Source organism: Cibotium barometz, chromosome 63 (assembly GCF_041138505.1).
Source record: "Cibotium barometz isolate CiBa-2024 chromosome 63, ASM4113850v1, whole genome shotgun sequence".
Taxonomy (NCBI): Eukaryota; Viridiplantae; Streptophyta; class Polypodiopsida; order Cyatheales; family Cibotiaceae; genus Cibotium; species Cibotium barometz.
Window position 1 is genome coordinate 170,757 of NC_141108.1, and position 22,394 is coordinate 193,150.

General features: G+C 45.2%; 1 protein-coding gene across 2 annotated transcripts in view; it reads right to left on the minus strand.

The window, feature by feature from the left end:
- The window catches only part of FIE (Transducin/WD40 repeat-like superfamily protein), an 85,695-nt gene extending 64,018 nt beyond the window's left edge, over positions 1-21,677 (minus strand). The window contains exons 1-7 of one of the 2 annotated variants that reach the window (XM_086796171.1): positions 21,416-21,675; positions 9,304-9,369; positions 8,890-9,012; positions 8,728-8,808; positions 1,807-1,899; positions 1,637-1,712; positions 1,368-1,447 (exon numbers count right to left, since the gene is read on the minus strand). In XM_086796171.1, coding sequence (XP_086652297.1) covers positions 1,368-1,447; positions 1,637-1,712; positions 1,807-1,899; positions 8,728-8,808; positions 8,890-9,012; positions 9,304-9,369; positions 21,416-21,601 — 705 coding nt within the window. In that variant the 5' untranslated portion in view covers positions 21,602-21,675. Of the gene's footprint in view, positions 1-1,367; positions 1,448-1,636; positions 1,713-1,806; positions 1,900-8,727; positions 8,809-8,889; positions 9,013-9,303; positions 9,370-21,415 lie in introns of both variants that reach the window. The other variant, XM_086796170.1, reaches the window with a different exon arrangement.
- Between the last annotated feature and the right edge of the window lie 717 nt (positions 21,678-22,394).

Sequence of the window (22,394 nt, forward strand, 5' to 3'; positions counted from 1 at the left end):
GTATGAACGGAAGTAATCCTAGGGTTACCTGTAATCTTGGTCAAGTGAGCTCCCTTAGGCTTTTGCTTTTTCTGCGCTTTAAGACAGCTCCCTTTCCAATGCCCTATCTAGCCACAAGTAAAGCAGTAGACCTCCCGAATGTTGTGGAGGCTCTGCTCAATCCTCTTGAGTCTTCTTGGAAATGGGTTGACCCGAAGTCTAGGTATGCTTATGGGTTCTGGAAGCCTTCACAAACCTAAACTTACATTGTATGATTCGGAGTTGCCTAAGCTTTTTTGCATCTGAAATACACTTTTCTTACTCTTGTTGTTAATGTTTTCTTGATAGATCTTTGCAAATCGGATAGCATTCTCAAGTGTTTTGCAATTGTTGTTCCTCACCTGAAGCTTATGATCGGGGGAGAATCCCCGCATTAAAAAACCAAGCAAGGTGACCGCATCCATTTGCGTTGCCTTCGCTTGCAACTCTCTAAACTTGCGCAAATAGGTGTCAAAAGATATGGTCTTCATATCCAGCTCTGCAAATCTGGACACCACGTCATACTCATCCTCCACCTAGAGGAACTCATCCTTGAACATCTGCTCGAAACTAGCCCAAGCAGTAAGCTTGTTCCAAAGCTCTCTCCACCATGACAAGGCTTTCCCTTTCAAGAGGCCCCATCTGAATCTTCCGAGCGTCCTGGAGAGGATGGAATTCAAAATGGACATACCACCACAGATTAGGGTGTTCCACTTAGTGCATAGATGTCGGTGCAGGGATGGGGGTCTGGGGACACCTGCCACCCTGACCATCACCCATCACTGTGTGGTGTGCTGAGGTGCAGGAGCACAAGTAATGGGAGACATCTGATGAACATGTCCACGCTGCCTCCTAATGGGGCCTCAGGATCTGGGACAATCTCTAGCAATATGACCCTGCTCTGGGGGCAGCAAATACGACATTGATCTGGTCTATTAGCAATCTTCATCCTTTGCTGAAAATGTGAGCCATCTGATCTCTGTAATAAGATGTAGCCATCAGTATGGCCCTGGTATCCTGAGCCATCTTGTGGCAGAGGAGCAGTGCCTTACTCCGATCTCTCTCAGATTTCCCGCTCTTCCATGGGTTTTTTGGAAGCTTTTGCCTTTCATAGGAGCTGCATTTGGACAGGTCTTGGAAGTACCGGTCCTTCCAGGGCTACCTTCATCTGCTTCCGCAGTGCAGTTATTGCCACTTCTGATGGAGTACCCCGAGTTTTTGTTCTTGTTCCTAACCCTTTCATCATTATCGAATTCTCTTGACCAAATCAAAAATCTGAATGCTACAAATTTCAAGGACAAACAAGAGTCTTGAAAGCCAGAAGCAGCCACGCAAAAAGAATGACTTACTGGGAACTGCACATATTTCGATGGAAACTTGGACGGCAAATCTTTCCAATCAAATGATTGTTCAACATAGACCCAAAAATCTGCACATGTATCTATTAGTATTAACTTGGATGGCAAATCATTCCAGTCAAATGATTGTTCAACATAGACCCAAAAATCTGCACATGTATTAACTTATCTTATAAGCATGTACTATCTATGGCACTTGATTTGAATGAACCTCCACAGTACACCTTCAGCCCATTAGATTTATTATGAGTAAATGGCACCTTTCAAGCTCCAAATTTTGACTGTGTTGTCCATCCCGCAACTGGCAATCAGGTCCTTGTTGGATGGATGAAAATCCTGTTGGTGGAGACATAAGCAGAGCTTTGTTAAAAGGAGGAGCTACATTTTTGGTGCCAACATATACACAAGACACTTGTACAGTGATTCATACCACACTGAGAACTTCATTCCGATGTCCATTAGATCCCGCAAATATGAGGACACAAACACCCGAATTGACATTCCATAGCCGCACGGATTCATCCTGCAGACACAAAAGATCAGATTAGTAAAGTGTGATGAGGTAATGTTGGTCACCACAATGTTTTTACATGTGGAAGCTTTGAAGACTTTTCTTGTCAGCTATGCATTAAGAACCATGTGTGTTAACTTGCAAAAAAGAGAGAACAGAGATAGAGCAATGCACCGTACACAGTATTGGGTCCTGAATACCCTTTGAAGGCCCCCCACCCAAAGGTGTATATGCTTTAATGTGTAGATGAATGTGTACAATGATCACGGGCTGAATCTGGACCAAACACGGGCTGGACTAAATGTGCATTTAATCATTGACTATTGAGCATGGTTGGAAAATTTGCGAGGAGGTGTGCACACAGAGAAAGGAAGAGACTGGACTTCACTAGTACCATGGACCTATGGATTTGCACACGTGACTTGCTTGACTTCGACATTGAACTTTGACTAGCTGTTTGGGCACCTAACCTGGGGTCTAATAATTGCCCAAGCTGCCTGTAAATCATTAAATCATACAAAAGGGTTACATCTGGTTGTGAGGGATGGCGCGACTTGTCGGTGCAGGACTTGCACAACTAAACTTGACCACCATTGGGGCGATACCACTGGCGACTTGTCCCTGGACAAAGGCTCACAACAATGCATACTATCCAGCCTCAAGTCTTGCACTTGTCTGTACATTCATGTCCACGTGCATCCAAGTGTGGGATGCACGTGACCAATGCATAAACATGTTTCTACTCAAACTGCTAGTCATGTACCCCTAATTTGATCAACCTTGCTCATCATATATCTGGTCAAGCTACTCATGTGCAAGCTGAACCTCATGTTTCCTCGTCATGCAACCGATCAGCCAGTTATGAGCAGGCTGAACCTCATGAATTCTTGTCATGTAACCAATCAGCTACTCGTGCACAGTTTCAACCAAATGTTTCCTTGCCAGGTATCAAATCAGCGACTTATGTGCAGGCAGGAAGAAATACCCATGTGTCCTTGTCATAAACACCCACACAAGAACTCACATCAAGTGGTACCTCATCCATCAAGCATACTCAAGACTTCCCTTGAATCCATTTTCTCTATCTTTGCAGCCCTCAAGAGACAAATAGACCCTTGAAAACCATAATATGTCCATTGGAATTGGGATTAAGAGTTATAACAAGAGTGATTAAGCAAGAGGGCACAAGATGATCTTGAAGAATTAGGCAAACTCAACCATTATAATAATGGTCCTTTTTTAGGGGAGACCCCCCTTTACAAGGTGAATACATATGCTGCCACCACATATGCCACATGTCAAACCTATGATGCCAAGTGTCCCAAAGAGGTGCCACCTACATATATCATTGCTTGCATGAGATCTTCTTAATAAGTTCCCACACACAAAAGAACCCACACACTAGCGGTTGTTGAATTGTTCACGAACACTAGAACCGCTTTATTTAAACCTAGAATACTAAGCCCCATCTACTGACCACTGGAGACCAGGCTCATGTCAGCAATGGGAGATTTGCAATAGCGTTGCAGCCTGGCACATATGGCGAGCTAGATGCAGCGAAGCCATCGAGGGCACCCACACTCCAGTCTCCGCATGTGGAGTCTATCCGGGGCATTTGGCTCAATATCATCCATACCCTCCGCGGTCAGTGGGGGAAGTTGCAGGGTGGCTCTAACCGCATGCGGAAGCGGCGGGAAGCTTTCTTGAGGCTTTGGCGGCCTGGCCCTTTTCTCACCGATAGAGGAGGTGATCCCACTTGGCCTTAGAAACCACCAGTGTGGTTATCCCTCCCCCCTTGTATGAGATAGCCTTCTCCTCATAGAGCGGCCAGCTGAAGGGAAGTGTATCTTTCTCCACCTTTTGATTTGATCCCCGACCTGTACATGAGGCGAGATTGTATCTAGCCCTTCGTGGTTGTATTTAGCCCATCGTGACTGTTTTTCATTAACTAATAGAAGGATCTATTTCTCGGAAAAAAAGAATACTAAGTTATTAGGTGCTAGTTTACACAACCACCTAGCACGTGTTTATTCCCACATTCATCACTATTGATTTTTAACATCCCCCCCCCATAGTGATAATGTGGCTAGAAAGCCCAACCATCTTGGACTAGGTTTGTCGCATCTTCTTGCTCCTTCTCGTTGCTCGCAGGTAGAGATAGCAAAGTTTGTCGATTCATCCTCAGTCTTCACCTTGGCAAGTCTTTTCTGACACTCTTTGATGTAGTGCCCAAGCTTGTGGAAGTAATGACATCTTGGTGTCACCTTGAGACGAGTCCACTTTGCCTTTGCCCTTGGAGAAGTAGGCTTGGACTTCTCTACTAGCATCTCATCGCGATTTGTTCTTCCTTGTCTACTCTGAAGGAGTAACCCAACCAACTCTTCAAAAGAAATAGGGTTGCCTCCACCTCTCATAGAAAGATTTCGAGAAGTGTGAAAGCTTTGATAGAAAGGAGGTAAGGAATTGAGAGTAGTGGTGAACAGCTTTCTGTCTCCTACTATCTCATTGATGTGTTGAATATTAATAGTGATTAATGTGTGAATAAACAAGTGCTACGTGGTTGTGTAAACTAGCACTCTATTTAGGCTTCAAATAAAGCAGTTCCAATGTGTGTGAACCACTGCTAGTTTGTATAAGTTTGTTGTGTGGGAACAGCCTCTTAGAAGGATATTATGTAAAATAGTAATGTGTGGCAAAGTGGCTGTACAGCAATCAAGTACTGCAAGTACAGTACAGCAGTCAGATACAGTTCAGCGGTCAAGTACAGCAAGTTCAGTACGGCAACCTGGAGCAAGTTGGCCACTATAGGACAACAAGGGGAGCACTTGAGTGTGTCAATTTTCAGATGCAGGAGCAGGGAATGATGCAACTTCACCGAAACATCCAAGCGAGAGAGAGAAATGAAATGAAATGAAATGTCATATGAACATCTTCAAAAGGCCACAATGACCTATGAGACAAAAGTTACAATCAAAGGTCCGATACAAGCTGTCTTTTGGAACAAGAAGACAATATAAAGACGGGTACAATCAGATGAGTGATAGCATTCGCCGGGGGGGGGGGGGGGGGGGGGGGGTCATCTAAGAAACTCTCGCATGGGACGCTGTAACATGAGGCCAATCTCATCCGAGATAAAGTGCCTAGTAGACCTCTACTGGTGCCTGGCTATGATCAGCTGTATCCTCCGGTGCATACGCGAACTCCTGTTGGGTCCTCTGGGCCTCAGACGTCTGGCTCCACTGAGCTGTCGCGCCCGATCATGTGTCACTCCTCAAGAGGCAGATCTCGGTGTAGATGCTAAGGGAGTCGGGGGTTGTGCGGTGACCTGCAAAGTAATACTAAAATAGTCGGTCAAATGTCTCTATATCGGTCCTCTGTTCATGGGTCCACTGCTAGAGAGAGAGAGAGTTGTGTGCATGGACGGTGGGCAGGAGGTGGAGGGGTCCAACCCCTGTGTGCCACATGGCACAACCCACCTCAAACCAAGGTGGGTTCCTCTTCTGGGTGTACACACACACACGTGTGTTAACATGATCAAAAGGGTGTCCACAGGTTGGGCTGCCAACACCTAGATCGCTTGGGCCCCGGGCACAGGCCAATGGCTGGTGCCCAGCTTTAATGAATGTGAACAACAAAGGTTATAAAACCTTTAGAATAGCAATCAAGGGTTTAAATGAATACTTGCCACCTGTTCACATGCCCAAACCATGTCAAAATACACGACACTCACACGGTTCATGGGTGGGCGTCCCCTATCCGCCGTGAATTGGACACATCATAGCAGGCAGTCACACGAAAACAAATCACGCGAAATCAGTTTCATGCAAGCAAAGATGCATGAACATGCATTATGCAATGCATATATCTCCCGTTACTGGAACCTATAAATAGCAAGTCTTCCCGAGCGCAACTGGCTAAGTGGGAAGCCTAAAACTGGGATCTGTGACAGTGGGTTCCACGTCCTGGCCGCACTACAAGTAACACAAGGCCCAGCCTCCCGTACGTGACACGAGTCTTGGCCTTAGTACACGTGACACGAAGCTCCCTGGCCTCCCGTACTTTGGCACGAAATCGGAGAGAGCCACTTGGGCGGCCAAATGGTGACAATCTCCTCTTGCATATCAAGGTTGTCCAGCTCCCATATCAAGTACATGACTCTAGCTTCATTGCGGGTTTGGAACATGGCTTCAAGGACCTGCCATGCAGCCCTAGCAGAGCTACAAGATCGAATGTGAGGTATGATAGATAGCTTCCTCACAAAAAGAGTCATCATGGACATGGCTTGGGCATCCATGGAGGAAGTAGACTCTGTGACTCCAACTACTACTTGAGAAACTAAACAAGCTTGTGCAGTTGTTTTTTCCGAGAAGGAGGACAGGATGGAGAATGACGTTCCTCCCCAATGATAATCTCCCATGAGCCTCTGGCTATCAACAAACTTTTCGACATAAATCTCCACAAAGAGTTATTAGACCTATCTAGTCTATCCTCAGTAAGCATATGCACAAAGATATCTGATCCAATTTGTGCCATCTTTGTGCAAGAAACAAGACAGTCCCCGCTTGAATGGGAACTTTTTGTACACTAACAGGCTTGTAAGAAAGTAAGGGAAAAGAACAAGATTGTGCCCACAAGACACCGGGATTTGACTCGATGTAAGATGTGATCGCCAAGGTATACCAAAAACAAGATGTACACCTGAGTGAGCTTAAACAATGCTCTGGATAGTTGATTGCACTAATGCAAGAGTGCTTAGATTTGCACTGAATTCACAAGTGCCTATGAATGCCTAATATCTCTGAGAGAAATCCCTACAACAAAAAATCCCAAAGTATTTCTTGGACATGAATGCCCTGACCTCCGATGCCAAGATAGCGCTAGTCTAAAATGTCCTTTTTTGATGGTTGTGCCTTGTCAAGAAAACCCAAAAAAAAGAGGACTGGCCAGTAGGTACGCTGGTGCTGGCGCTGAGTTACTAAACCACCCAAGTGATGGTGGCGCGTTCTGAACTAGTGCCACCGGCAAGGTGGCGGTGCTGCGGCTGTGGCTCACTAGCCGCTAGCTCTACCTCGGATGGTGACACAAAGAGGCGGCAGCAAGCTCTGTGCAGGCAGCAACAGGTTCTGGGCAACGGCAACAGGCTCTGGACAAGCCGTGGTCGGCAGCAAAAACTGACAGAGGTGACTGGAGGCACACAGAAGTGGCAGGACAATAGCTCTAATACAGATGTTGGAATTGAGTTAACCACTTAGGTTTAACAAGAGTGATTAAGCAAGAGGGCACGAGATGATCTTGAAGAATTAGGCATACTCAAATCATTATAATAATTTACAAGGTGTATACATATGCTACCACCACGTATGCCACATGTCAAACCTATGATGCCAAGTGTCCCACCTACATACATCATTGCTTACATAAGATCCTCTTAAGAGGTTGTTCCCACACATAAAAGCACCCCCACACTAGCAGTTGTTCACACTAGAACGGCTTTATTTAAACCTAGAATACTAAGTTATTAGGTGCCAGCTTACACAACCACCTAGCACCTGTTTATTCTCACATTCATCACGATTCACTATTAATATTTAACAATGTCAATCACCATGAGCTAAATTAACTTTCTGGCACTTCTAGAAGTGCCATTGCGGGGGAATAATATCCAGTCATCATGAACAGCAGGAAATCTTCTATCGGGACTGGTCCTCTTTGTATCTTGTCATGTACGCTTGTGCTGCTGGGGACTTGGTGCTGAGATAATTGTGAAATCAGTCACACGCACTTGTAAATACAGCATGAGCTAGCTATGACATACTGCAAGATCTTGTGCTACCAGCATGTCCTAGTTCAAGTCAACCTTAGAAATTAAGAAAGGGTGTTGGAGATGATTACTCTTGGTCACGTCATAACTTATCTTGCACAAATGTCATTAGCTAGATCTCGTCGAGATTTGTGTTGAAACCTAAGCATTAGCCAGGAAGGGAGGGTGGTGGAGATAATGCCCAATTATACCTCATACACTTATCTTGTAATGAATGTCATTGGTAGATCTTGTAAAAAGTTTCATGTACATACCCACTACATCATGTGATGTAAGCAAGAGTCTCGTGTCTAGGATCAAAAGGCAAGTAGCCCTTCAACAACTCAAAAAGGCAAGTGTGTCAAGTTTAGAGTCAAAAGTCAAGTGGCCACTTGACCAGTCAAAAAGACAAAGTGTGTGATCCAAGCCACCCGAAGAGGAGGTTAAGGTTTTTGGTCAAGTGACCACTTGTCCAGTCAAAAAGGCTGTGTGTGTGATCCAAGCCCACTCCAATGAGGAGGCTAAGGTTTTCTATTAAAAAAAGGTAAGAAACTCGATGTACTTTTGTTCCAGTACTCAATAACACAAATCTACTTCATGTGTCTCTCGTTGTGTATCTTGTGTCTCTGAAAGCAGTTTTAATGTTGGCAGCTTCACATGTTATTGCATGTTATCTTGCATGTAGTCTAGTCATGAGGCCTTAGCTTGCACCCTCCCTACACACACACCACCACCCCAACAACCACCACACACACACACATATATGGAGAAGATTGAAAGACCCACTCAGGTGATTGATGGTGCTACCATTACAGAGACAAATTTCCTAAAAAAGATTCACAATTAGGAAGCAGGCTTCGTATCACATAGAAATCTCAATTACAGTGCTAAGCACCATGGTGAAGTGAAAGGGTCCTTACAATCACACAAGGCCCTCATTTATGTCACTAGCTTGCCAGATATCAAGTAGCAGTGTATAAATGATAAAAGGGAACTGAGCAACATTGACGTAGCCAACTCAGAGGCTCGAGATTTTTTACTTTGCTTGCAGATGCAACCAAGCAAGGCTTGAGAGCTTGTGTTCTCAATTCGTTGATGGAGTCACCATGGCCAACAAAACTCTACGAAAACAATTCGATTACAGTTAGCTGTAAAAAGCTTTTAAAAAAGTTCAGCAATGTATTTCTTATAAAGAACCTCACTTTGTAAAGCTTCTCTTTGCCTGCATCTATGACACGGATGACACCATTGCTTCCACTTGCGATCAACAAAGAAGAGTTTGAGTCATCACAAGCCCAGCTTACAGTGTAGAATGCTTCATCTTTCTGCATCAGCAACAATTCTTGGCACTAAGGTGCATGCACAAACTACTTCTCACCACCCTGATCTCAATACTTCTTAATCTTATGAAGACCAGGCCCCATTTATTGCATGTGCGCATGTGTACGTGCACGTGTGGGTGTGGGTGTGGGTGTGGGTGTGGGTGAGGGTGAGGGTGAGGGTGAGGGTGAGGGTGAGGGAGAGAGAGAGAGAGAGAGAGAGAGAGCTGACAGAAACTTATCAAGTCAACCACTTTAGTATAAAAAATAATGGCATTGAAGTTGAGTGACTTGTACATCATCATCAACGTAAGTTTGTAGAACTGCAATCCCGCTGTTTTCCAATAGGTGATAAATGGTCACCTGCAAATTAATTCCACAGATTAAGCTTGCATAGGAGATTTAAAAGTCAAATAAACATGGAAAACAAGGCATTCACTAAACTCCCTCGTAAAGGTTGATTAAAAAAGAGTGCATCTCTTTTGATAGGAAAAAAATATGAAGAATGGCACACATCCATGGTCCACTAAACATCCAACTATTGCTATAGGAACAATGGCCACTTTTGACATACATATAACCATCTGGCTGGCTAGCACAGTATTTGATCAAGGGAGCCATGCCATTAAAGCCTGATAAACAAACCATTCGAGGCCCAGAGTGTTGCCAATAGGGACACTACAGGACATTGCCTCATTTGAATGTCACCAATAGGGGACACATAAATACACAAAATTGATTTCGAATTCTGGCGCCAAGAAAGTTTTCTCAAACATATTTACACATACAAGTCCTCCTTTCTTAGTTTTTTCTTTTTCTATATCTTCAAACGAATGGTGATTGATTTCTTGTCTGGTATGGAGGTTTGGCGTCGGCAACATCATTATGTTGTGGTGCATAGGCAGTGGAAAACTGCTGACGTGTGCCTTCTTGCTTGCAAAAATCAGTAAAAGTTTTGTCTTTATACTCACCACCTATATCAGGGCACAAAATCTTAATTTTTGACTTAAGAGTCCTCACGAGATTCACTGGAAAAATTCAACTTAGTACCAAAATTATCAAACAATGCCCTCAAAAAATGACTGGCAAACTTGGCATCTCGGTCTGACACTATGGTCCTAGAAATCCCGCCAATCGGGTACCAATGCCGAATGAACAACTGGGCAACATCCTCGGCGGTCACATTGGCCCTGCAAGGAATAAGCATAACAAATTTGCTAGACCTATCAACAATAGTTAAGCATTGCGTATTACGCTTACTTGGACTGGGAGGCAAATTCGTGACAAAGTCCATGGAAATGTCTTGGAAAGGGCCCTCAAGAATTGGCAAGGGCTATAACAACCCTATCTTCTTTCCACGAGGCGCTTTCACCTTTTGACAAATGTCACAGCGTTGTACATATGTAAACACATCACGCCTTATCTTTGGCCAATAGTATTGCCGTTCTAATTTCTCCAGAGTCGAATTCATGCCCCTATGACCACCTGTAATGGCGTCATGGGCATCATGGAGAAGAGCTGCCCTGAACGACTTCATGACACATAGTCGGCCTTTGTAGAAAAGCCAACCATCGCGTATCAGAAAGTGGCAAGGTCCTGATTCATCCAGTGCCTGTTCCCACTGTGTACCGAAATCCTCGGAATCCGCGTACGTGTGCTTCATGTCCTCTAGTCCTGTACCAACAAGATCAAGTCTAGTGGTCTGAATCGTAGACACTTGTCCCTTCCTGCTCAAAGCATCGGCCACTGGATTGGCCTTTCCTGGAAGGTACTCAATCATACCACCGAACTGCTGGAATATCTGACTCCAGCAGTGTTGTCGATCACTCCACTGTGCACTTGGCATTGTCTGAATCCAGTGTAATGCCTGATGGTCAGTGCGAACCTCGAAGTCACGGCCATACAGAAAATGTTTCCAATGTTTCAAGGCCTGTATAACTGCTAGGAGTTCACGATCATAGACTGGGTAGTTCTTCTCGACGGGCAGTAACTTACGAGACATGTAAGCTACTGGATGACCATTCTGTTGCAATACACCTCCAATTGCGATATTACTCGCATCGGTGATCACTTGAAATGGTTTGTCCCACGAGGCAAGTGCTAAACAAGGCGCTTCTGACAAAGCCACCTTGAGGTTCTGGAAATCCTCCAACGCTCGTGGAGTCATTCGAATCTTTTGCCGTCTTGTCTTCACTCCCTTTAGCAAATCGGTGAGATCTGCCGAGAGGTCAAAAAACTTGTCGATGTGAGTGGAGTATGCCTGGCATATACCCACAAAAGATCTAATGTCATAGGCTGTCCAAGGTACTTCCCAGTTGACAATCTCGACCACTTTAGCCGGATCAAGTCGAATGCCTTCAACACTAATTATATATCCCAAGTAATGCACGTGGAACAGATAAAATTCCGACTTCTTTTCATTGACGTGGAGCTCATTGCTTTCTAGCAACTTAAGGACTTTCTCCACATCAACGTCATGCTACTCAACCGTAGCTGAAAATACTAGTATGTCGTCCAAAAATATGAACACACACTTTCCAATCAAATCCCGGAAAACACGCATCATCATGCGGTTAAATGTAGCTGGGGCGTTCGTCAAGCCAAATGGCATGACCACAAATTCATAGTGGGCCCGTTCTGTACAGAAGGTTGTCTTGGGGATGTCCCCCTCCACAATCCGCACCCGGTGGTAACCACTCTTTAAATCCAATTTTGAGAACACCTTTGCTCCATTCAGCCTCTGGAGAATATAGTCAATTCGAGGCATCGGGAATCTGCTCTTGATAGTCAGCTTGTTGAGTGCACGATAATCGACACACAAACAGGAAGACCCATCTTTTTTCTTGACAAATAAGATAGGCGCTCCAAATGGCGACACGCTAGGGTGGATGAAGCCAGATTGCAACAATTCTTGGAGTTGGCGGTCCAACTCCGATTCCATTGCCTTGGAAAGGCGATACGGAAACTTGCTCGAGGGTTCCGAGCCTAGGAGGAGGTCTATCTTGTGATCCTCCGGTCTGGACGGGGGGAGCTGGGGAGGGAGGCTGTCCCAAATAAAAATCTTTTGAAACTTTTCATGGAGAACCGAGTACTTCTTGGAAGCATTGGCCACCATCTGGGCTGTGTGGATGTAAATCATCGCACACTGTGCGCCTTTCCCGACTGCTCGCTTAGCCTGTAAGTGACTTATGAGCGGAAAGTTCGGAATTCCTGGCTCACACTTAATGGTCACTGGGCGTTTGACACATTCCGATTGATCTGAAACATGTGCTTGTCCCACTTGACATCAAGAAGGAACTTGTGAAACCACTGAATACCCAAAATTATGTCTGCTCCTACAAGAGGGGCAACCATAAAATCACGCACAAACTCTATGCCCTGAATCACTAACTTAGCACCTAGAGCTTCATACTTGACGCTCGTTGTCATGCTTGTGCTAAAACCCTCAACCTGTTTGTCCACCGAAGTCAGATCGAAACGGGCACACCTAGCGGCCTGTTCCGTGACCACATCCTCTGTGCTGCCGCCGTCAAACAAGACGACAACTCTCTGGCCACCTATGTAGCCAAAGGACTTGAGCAATTCGTTGCGCTCATACTCCTGGTCATGGGCGCCCTTCTGCTTATCTTCGAGCTCCCGGCTACTAATTGCTCCAACTAAAGCACCGGGGTTTGAAGAACTAGGGATAGCCGCTGGGGTCTGTGTGGGAGCTAAGCTCACCACGGAAGCTGTGGAGGCGGCAGCAGCGGCTGGCTTTGGAGGCTTCTTAGGACAATTCCGAGAAGTATGTCCTTTTGTATGACAAAAGAAACAGCTACCCTCCTTCTTGTACTGAGAAAGTTCCTCAGCACTTAACTTGCCACCTGTCTTGCCTGCCTCCGCTTTCTGGTCTGGCATTGTTCAAGTTCTTGGAGCCAGAGGCTCCCGGGCTCTGTCTTGGGGAAGACCCCGTCTGGTTCTGGCTTTTGCTCCCCGAGGCACTAGCCCTAGGAGAAGCCGGCTCGGAAGTCTTGGGCTTGCTACCATCATGTTTCATTTCTGCACTCTCCGCAAGCAAGAGTATGCCCTCAAAGGTGGCTGGCCTAAACATACACACCTCCCATTGGATTTGCATGTCCAGGCCATACAAAAACTACCCTTTCTTGTCCGTATCAGATAAGCCTAATTGCAGACATAAGGTCAAAATTTTATTGGCAAACTGAAGGACTGGTTGCGCATTCTGACACGCTCCCCTGAACTCGTTCAAGTCGCTCAAGGTAGTGGGGCGGTAGAAACCGCTGCTTAAGGTTGCGGACAAACTCATCCCATACATAAGCTGCCATACTTGCTTTGGTGTGGGCATGAGCCCACCGAGTCCACCAAGGAATGGCCTCACCTTCCAAGTACCAACTGGCTAAGATCACTCTATCAGTATCTATTTTCCTAACTGTGGCAAAGTAAGCTTCAAATTGATGTAACCATGAATAAAGAGTTGTGGGATCGAGTTTACCATTATACTTACAAAAGTTCATTTTCTTGGGAAAATGATTCGAGGGCGCCGCCGGTGTCAATCTGGCGTCCAAAGCTCTGAGGTAACGCTCGTGTTCCACGCGTCGCATAACTTCATCTTCTCGTTGTCGGATCTCCAATGCACGCATCTGCAACTCAAGCAAAGAGCTTGGCTGCGGCTGTGACCCCGCGAGAGGGTCCCTGTGTCGAGGATCTGGTATCTGGGATACGGAAGGAGAGGGAGGAGGAGATGGAAAACGCGACGCTGGAGAGCGGGTACGCTCCTCCAAAGCCAAGATCTGCGCCTTTTGCTCATCCAACTTGGCTGTCTGTTCTGCGATTGCTCGCATCATCTGCTGGAACATGTCTATGACACTCAAGCTTGGTGCCCTAGCTGGGCTGCCTGGTGCACTCTGGTCCCATGGTTCTTGGTCTCTCTCGTCGTCGAAGCTCGCCATAGCAGGAAAATGCAATTCCTTTCCGGAACGCAATCTGACCATCCACTATCTGTGTGGAAGACGTCCGAAGACTTCCAGAGGCTAAAAACCAACCGTCCTTCAAGGGACAGGAGTCACTCTGAAAGGGGTAGTCCACCGGCGTCTAAAAACCAACCACACGAGCGAGAGAAAATTCTGGTTTCTTTGCTGAATCTTCGTACTTGAAGTAGGCTCTGATACCACTGTAATATGCGGAAGCTTTGGAGAAGCATCGGTAACTTCAATACTCAGAATTCAGCACTCTTTTCGCGACAGATTAACGCACAAACTGAAAGGAGATGTACAGAAAATAGAGAGAGAAGGAAAAGACAGTATTGGGTCCCAATTACCCTCTGTAGGGCCCCCACCACGGATGGTGTATTTGCTTTATTAGAATGATGAGAAATCTGAAAGAAAATACAGCAATCTTGGACCTTTTCTTGGCTGGGAATACCCTGCCCTTGACCTGAATCCTTCACCTCTTTGCTTAGCACCCTCTTGGCTTTGTCTAGGCTCTTATGCTTGAGCTCTTGGTGGAGAATGAGATGAATGAATGGGATTGTGGGCTAAGCCTTTTATACTACTCCTCCTGAGCAGTCGACCAACATACATCCAGGCGGCCAGCATAAAAGTCCCACGACTTATGCAAATTCAGCAATAAATGCTAAAATAAATCCCATAAATGCTGCGTTTTATTCCTAGCTAGCTGAAAAGGGATGCGCTTGCTTCCAGAGGGCTGGGCACACCTTTTGCCCACAATCCAAGGGCTGGGCAGCCTGTATGGGCTGCCCCATACTTGCCCTACAGCCATGTAAAGGCTGTAAATTCCTGGAAATTGCCTTATTCTTGCCCTAGGGCTGTCCTACAGCCCTTCCATGGCTGGTGGGTTTAGCCTGGGCCTTCCTGGCCCTCATGGGGGTGATTCCACACCATTCCCATGCCCACACTAAGATCCGGGGTAGCCCTATGGGCTGGCCCCTTGTCCTAACCACTATCTACTTAGTGATCTGGCATCCGGTACCATACCAGATACACAGAATTACTGACATCATTCTAGAGGGAGACTCACAGCGTGGACTGGCACTGTTTCCTGTGCAAGACAGTGCACACCTGACCTTAGACTCCTGTGCAAGACAATGCACACCTGACCTCGGACAATTGAGATGGATCCCTGGCGGACTCGTCCCAGACTGGGCTCACATGGGACCAGTTCACCATACCAGGTCTTGCACCTTCTGTACAGAAATGTCTACGTGGCATCCAAGTGCGGGATGCACGTGACAGCTCTCTTTTCAAAATTATCAAGATGATAAGAGTCCATGGTATAGTGTCCCAAAAGTGACTATCACTTAGTCCTTTTCTCAATCTCTCACTATGCATCTGCCATCATCGAAATCGACAACAAACCCTCTTTGAACAAAAGAGGACACTAACAACAAATTCTTCTTAATCCCATGCACATATAGTACATCTAGCAAGCATAAATCTGTACCATCAACTATTGTGAGTACAATCTCACCAATGCCTTTCACAAGATAAGAATGACTACTTGCACATGAGATCTTCTTATCTTCTGGGGCAATGTGTCTATTTCTCATACAACCTATTTCTCATCCACACTAAGAGACATACGCTTTTGAGAAGCCTTGTAACTGCATACAAGAAAAGCCCAATCATCCTGCACATAATTTGCCGATGCATCATCTTTACCTACAAGAGTAGTCATAGTTGTTTCTCATACCGGTACGAATGGGTTCGTACGGTACGATATCGTACGGTACGATATCGTACGATATTGTACGGTGCGAGTTCCCCCCCCCCCCCCCCAAAAAATTTCCTTTAAAAAAAATTCCAAATGCTAAAAAAAATATAGAAACCCTGCTTTACGAAGATCCCAAATGCTCGCAATACTTCGCAACTTTCGTGTCCACTCAGTATTCCATATGGGGTTGTTGAGAGACCTAAAAAATCTGGCGAGGTAGACTGGTAGTGTACACTTGATTGGTAGGATAAGAGAATCTTGCTACATCACTTGGGGATCCCTGGTATAGGTAGGCTTGCACGAGGGAGAAGATTTGGACATGGCCATTTTGATCTAGAGTGGAGTCCCTAAACTTATCACCCTAGATGCACTCCTCGTATTTGTGCAAGGACGGTCCCTTCGTCATAAACACTACACTGGGAGACCTTTGGTATTGCATTACCCATCCAAGTTCTTTTTTGGAGACAATCGGGAGATCCAACCGGGAGAGACATATATCCATGTTCTGGTTCCTCAAGCACTGTAGACTCCTCCCCTCCCAACCTTCCCTCACATTCAAGCTTGAAGCTCCATAGGTTGTAAGTGTAAAAAATAAAAACCGTATTTTATCGTACGGTATCCGAAAATTTCATATCGTACCAAAAATTCCCGTAAGGTATCGTATCGTACGGTATCGTATTTTCGTACCGTGACAACCATGGGAGTAGTAGAAGAGTCACCAACAACCATACCAGATTCTTTCTTCTTCTCTCTTTGGCTATCCTCTTTCTACATTCATCAATATAATGCCATGGCTTCTTGCAGTAATGACACTTGCCCTTTTTCTTAGGCTTGCCAACATCATCCTTCTCCTTGTTTGATGGCTGTCCGGAATCATCCCTTGGTTGATAGCCACTCGTTTTGCCACTCGTTTTGCCTTTGCCTTTGTTATGTGCCACAAATGCTTGATCATGGCCATGCATACCCAAACATATTGTTCCTTGTCTGCTGTTCCTCATTGCGACAAAAGCCCCACCAATTCTTGGAATGTGAGTGGGTTAGGGTTTCCCCTCATAGACAGGTTGAGTGTTGTGTGGAAGCTAAAGTATGACTCAAGCAAAGAGTTAAGTGTCATAGACACTAGTTGGCTGTCTGGAATCACTTCATCAATGGCACCATCTCACGAAGGTCCTCGATCTTCGTCAAGTAATCCGACATATTGTCCCCGTCATTCATATGCATACCATCAAGTTGTCTTTTCAAATACATAACCCTGGCCTCATTCCTAGCCGAATACATGGCCCCGAAAGTATCCCAACCATACTTTGGCGTCCTGCTAGACTGGATATGAGGTATAATTGACCTCTTGACGACAAAGCAATTAAGGACATGGCCTCTACAACTCTCACATCCCATCTTCTTTGCTCCTCTGAGGGTGTAAGAGGTGTGCAAGTTGGGCTTCCACCTCGCCCATCACCTCTTTGAGGCGTACCAAGCACATTGTCTACAAGACAGGTATCATCCCCACTCACAAAACCCCGTAGGCCTGTCACCATTTGGTCCATCTCCATTTTTGGAGCCACTTCTATGGGATTGTCACTCCATAGAGCGGCCAGATTTGTGCCATGTTCACATGGGGCCAGGCCAGTGTCCCATGTGAAAGGGCCAATCTTTTGGTGTCACATGGATGGGAGAAAGATTTGTGCCACCCATGTGTGACCAGTATTGCATCACATGGACGGGAACCAATTTTGTGCCACCCGTGTGTGACTTGCTTTGTGCTGTAAGGACGGGAGCCTGTTGGTGCCACCCATGTATGGCCAGGATGGAGTCTTACTTATGGGATTGTCACTCCATAGGAAGACCAGGACATATATTCATATATTCATATTTCCGTCGCGCCGGTTTTGTGCCCGACAAGAACTTTTTGTACAAGTTTCATGAAAGGGAGATTTCGTCCATTACATGTGCACACGCATTTATGACTGCATGCATAAACTTGTTTTCGCATGATTTGTTTGCCTGTTTTTCCGTGCCAATACACTGGACGGAGACGCGCCCAGTGTACCGTGGGAGTGCTGCTTGCTGACACATTGGTGTGGCGTGTGAACAGGTGGTAAGTATTACCGTTTTGGCCCTTTTAAAGGGTAAAATCCATAAGTTATGGTTAACCTTAATGTTTATAAGCTAATGTATTCACTCACATTTAAATTTGGACTGGACATTTACTTTCTAGTGTGGGTGCCCATAAACTTACCTTTGATTAGAATTTAATAACTCTCTCTCCATCGCCTACTGCCCATGGTGGTATTCTGATCTATACCCGCCTCCAGCTGCACCTGTGTGCTGTACAGCTGTAAAACCTGTACCTGCCCCGCTGTACCGGCTGTACAACTACCGTACCCACCTCCCGCCTCCTGTACTTCACTTGTACCTACCTGTACTTGCTGCCCATGTGCTGAATCTGCTGCAAGTACTGTACCTGCCCTAAACCTAGCTGATTGTGCCTGCTGCAAGTATTGTACCTGCCATGTACCTACTGCTGCAGATTACACGTGTGCTGTACCTACCCAATACCTGTGTTGTACCTGAATTGTATCTTATGTACCTGAATTGTACTTGCTGTACCAGGTGCCTCATGTTTCGTATTTGTGTAAACTTAAAATTTGTTAAATTTAGTTCAAAGATTTCTCTAAGTTTTATGCAGAGCAGAAATAAAGCATGTTTATGCTAGCCATGCTCAGAAAGCTTTCCTAGTGTGGTTAGTTTTTCCCTGAGTGGTAGTGCTAACCGTGCCCTCATAGCTTCTGAGAGCCAGTGAAGGTTAGACACACTAGGGAATTTGGGAGCAAAGCTTATCTAGGAGAACCAGGCAATGTTCCCTCCACGGGGTACCCCTTTGCCTGTGCTAGTACGAGCGTGCCTGTTGGTGCACAGTCTGGGAAGACCAGTGAACGGCAAGTGTGCACCCAGTGAAGGGAGAAGTGTACTTGTGATTTGGGACTTCTTCGACAGTCCAGACTTCATCGACAAGTACCCTATTGTTTGAGTTATATTCACTGCATGTGAGGAGAAATCTGGCCTATTGGCCCATGACACTTGTACATATAAATACTCCAAGAAATACAAATGTATTGAGGAGAGGGCCGGCCCTTTCCGACCCCAATGCTCGTGTCAAGTGTTATTGGTCATTTTCAGTATTAATATTGCTAATAATTGGCCACAAGAAAGTTCTTAATCATCAAGCTCCACAAGGAGTAATTACTCCTGCCAAGCTTGTGTTCCTCTGCCAACACACTGAACACATCTCCAGCATTTTGTGCCATTTCTAATTGCAAATGCATGGGCAGCACTGCACACAATTTCTGAAATGCTTTTTGTCAACTTCCAATTGGGAAATGCAACACACTGCAAACTCCTTGTAGCTAACTGCAAAAAAGTCCTGTAGAGAGAGAAATTGAAAGCCGAAAGCATGATTGATGAAAAATTTCGTCACCTTGAAGATTGAATGTCCCAAATTGTGTTGTAATTGCAGAAAGCCTCAAATTTTGAAATTTGAGGGCGTTGCAAGTATAAATACGGTACGAACAATACGGTTTACAAGTACGACAACTATATGGGCATCGCACGAGGATATACGAATAGGTTCACGACAACGCGGGGATGTACGGTCGAGTATAGGCTCGCGTGGGCATATAGGCAGGTTCGAGGTGGCACGAGGATGTATGAGCTCTGTTGTGGACAACTTCTTCATATTGCATTCTGATTCACCCATGCCAAAGAGTCATGGCCAGGCTTTACAGGATCCGAGGGATCAAAGAGATACAGGACGACAACACCACCCAGCAATCCAAAAAGGTACTTGTGCCCTTTGATCCACCCCGGAGGACTAGCCACCCCCATGTCCCACCTCGTCCTCCTCAAGTCACCCTAGACTGTTCCCACTAGCTACAACACACTTGGCATCCACAGGGCCCAAGTCTACGACAACTCTCCATGCAAAAACTCCAAATAGGGGAAATTCTAAGGCGACATAGAGACACCCCCTACTAAGAGTGGACTTGCGAGACACTCAACAATCATAGACTCACCTATGCTAGAAATTCTGGATGAGGATGAGAGGGTGATGATGTCACCGTGGTTGCAAAAAAAACGCATTTCAAACGATTCATACTTGTACAAGACATTTTTTTGTAGTTTTTTTCAACAATTTTTTTTTGTGTTTACAATTGCTCTTGAGAATGTTTTTTTTTGTGATTGCCACATTTATGAGATGACATTTATAATTGAAACTTTAGGATTTCACTCTTTTCACTTCATGAACCATGATTCATTGGAGATTGTACTTTTTCGTTTTATTGGAATGTGGAATCTGGATAATGAAAGCTTATTGAAAACTTCATTGCTGAAACCACTGAAAAATATCAATTTATAGACATCCGCTTTTCACTCCTTGATTCTCTCCATCAAATCCACGATTATCTCCACCTCTTTTCCTTGATCCCCTCAATCACACGATTCACTCTACCTTTTTACCAAATCTTCTTCACCACTTACTGTTAACTAATCTACCAACCAAATCAACCTTTGAACACACAACCCATACAAATAACCTTTGATATGAGGCCCTTCTTACCTCCACACATATAACATCATTCCAAGGTTCATGCAATCCCCCTCACAAAAACACACGGTCCATCACTCTAATTTAGTGGAACCTAGCATCTCGGCCACTAGTGGATCTTCACAAATGCGACCTCCCACCAGCCTACCTTATATGAGAACAAATTCCTAGCCAGCTTGCGGATAAGCTGAAATGAGTCCTTTTCCACTCTCCCCATGGTGTGGAGGAGCGACTCCGGCCACCCTTAGTATGGAACAACTCCTAAAACCATCCACACAGGGATCCCACACCTACATTTCTTGGGGAATTAGAATTTGGCCAAGGTAGTCCTTTGAGTCCTAGGTTCACTTCTCCTGGCTCCCCACCACAAGGCAAGGAGTCTGAACCCTCATCCTCCCCATACTATGGAACCCAAATGGCCGTGATGGCGTGTATGCACAAGGCACGGACGGCATCATGGTAACCCAATGTCCAAGGAGTGCTTTTATAAAGGAGGATATACTTGCATTATATAAATGCAACCGTTGTGAGTAGTGTTGAGCAAAAAATAAGTCCACTTATGCCCACGATAGAATGATCATGGCCTTGATGGCGTGTATGCACAAGGCACGGCATCATGGGAACCCAACGTCCAAGCAGTGCTTTTATAAAGGAGGATATAGTGGCAATATAAATGCAACCGTTGTGAGTAGTGCAGAGCAAAAAATGTCCCAACGGTTGCATTATAAATGCAACCCCGTTGTGAGTAATGCAGAGCAAAAAATGAGTCCACTTATGTCGCGATAGCCATCCTAAAGAAGGCTAGATTTCTTGGATTCACTTCACCCACCCTAAAGAAGGATGACTCCACAGCTTTAGTGTGAGAGCAATGGACTATCTCATGCTCTCAGTTGATCCAAGATTTTGTCGGTAAGGCTAAGGCAAAATTGCGTTCGTTCTAGTTCAATGCTTTTTTTCAACCTTGCACCCAACAATGCTATGATGCAGACCCTCCACTGATGCACCCAATTTCAGCCTCTCTTTTTTTTTCCCCCCCAAAATTTCGGATGGATCACATACATCTGGAAGAACAACACATACCCGATTGCCGCCTGCAGTAGCGAAAACGTTGTGGTAGCGGGAGTCGATGAAGTTGAAGCAGACGGCGTAGATGGGTCGTTTGCCCTCTTGCAGCCTGTTGGTGACCTTGAACTCCCTCTTCTTCTTGGCGGCACCACCGGTCACGCCCACTACAGGGTCAGTGCCCAACCCGCTCTTCACAGACATGAGAGCTCAACGTGTCAGTCGCTTACAAAATAACACTTGCATACAATTCAAATATGTTACTACATGCAATTTTGTGTACTTATTTTTATAAGGAAGCTAGGTCTCACCTTATTATGATATCTTGTCTATCTGTTCAACTTTATTAAGAAAACATAAACACTTTGCAGGCAAGCTACTCCTATAACATGCCTTCAGGCACCCTAATAACATGCCTTAATGTACCCATGGACCATGCCATCGTTTGCCCTTGGGGACTTGATATGGCCTCGTGCTATGTCTAGTCTAGCCTCAAAGTCAACAACAGTTTGATGATGATTATGTTGCCTTGCCCATGCTTGCATTGAGAAATTTCACAATGGATTTAGACTCTTGGGGACATTATTTTACCCACATCACATGCTATGAAAAAATGTAACAATGAGTAGCACAATTGCATGTCCACATATGCACTTTCCCAACCATTAGCCTTTTGAGATACCTATTTTGCTACAAGTAAAGGGATCTACCAAGTTATGGTGGAAAAGGGTGATGGCGAATAGGAACTCGAGAAGAGCAGGTCCGATCACTTGAAGGAGTATGCTCAAAAGATGTATTTTCCTCCTAAGTACAAAATGGAATTCCTCAAGCTGAAATAGGAGGGCAAAACTCTGGAGGAATATAGACATCAATTCTTAGAATTATAGAAGTATGCACCCGAGTTTGATGACCAAGCCTTGACTAGCAAGCTTGGGGACTATCTAGATGACAAGATCATGTTTCATGTGAAGGGAAGTATAACCACTAACTTTCATGA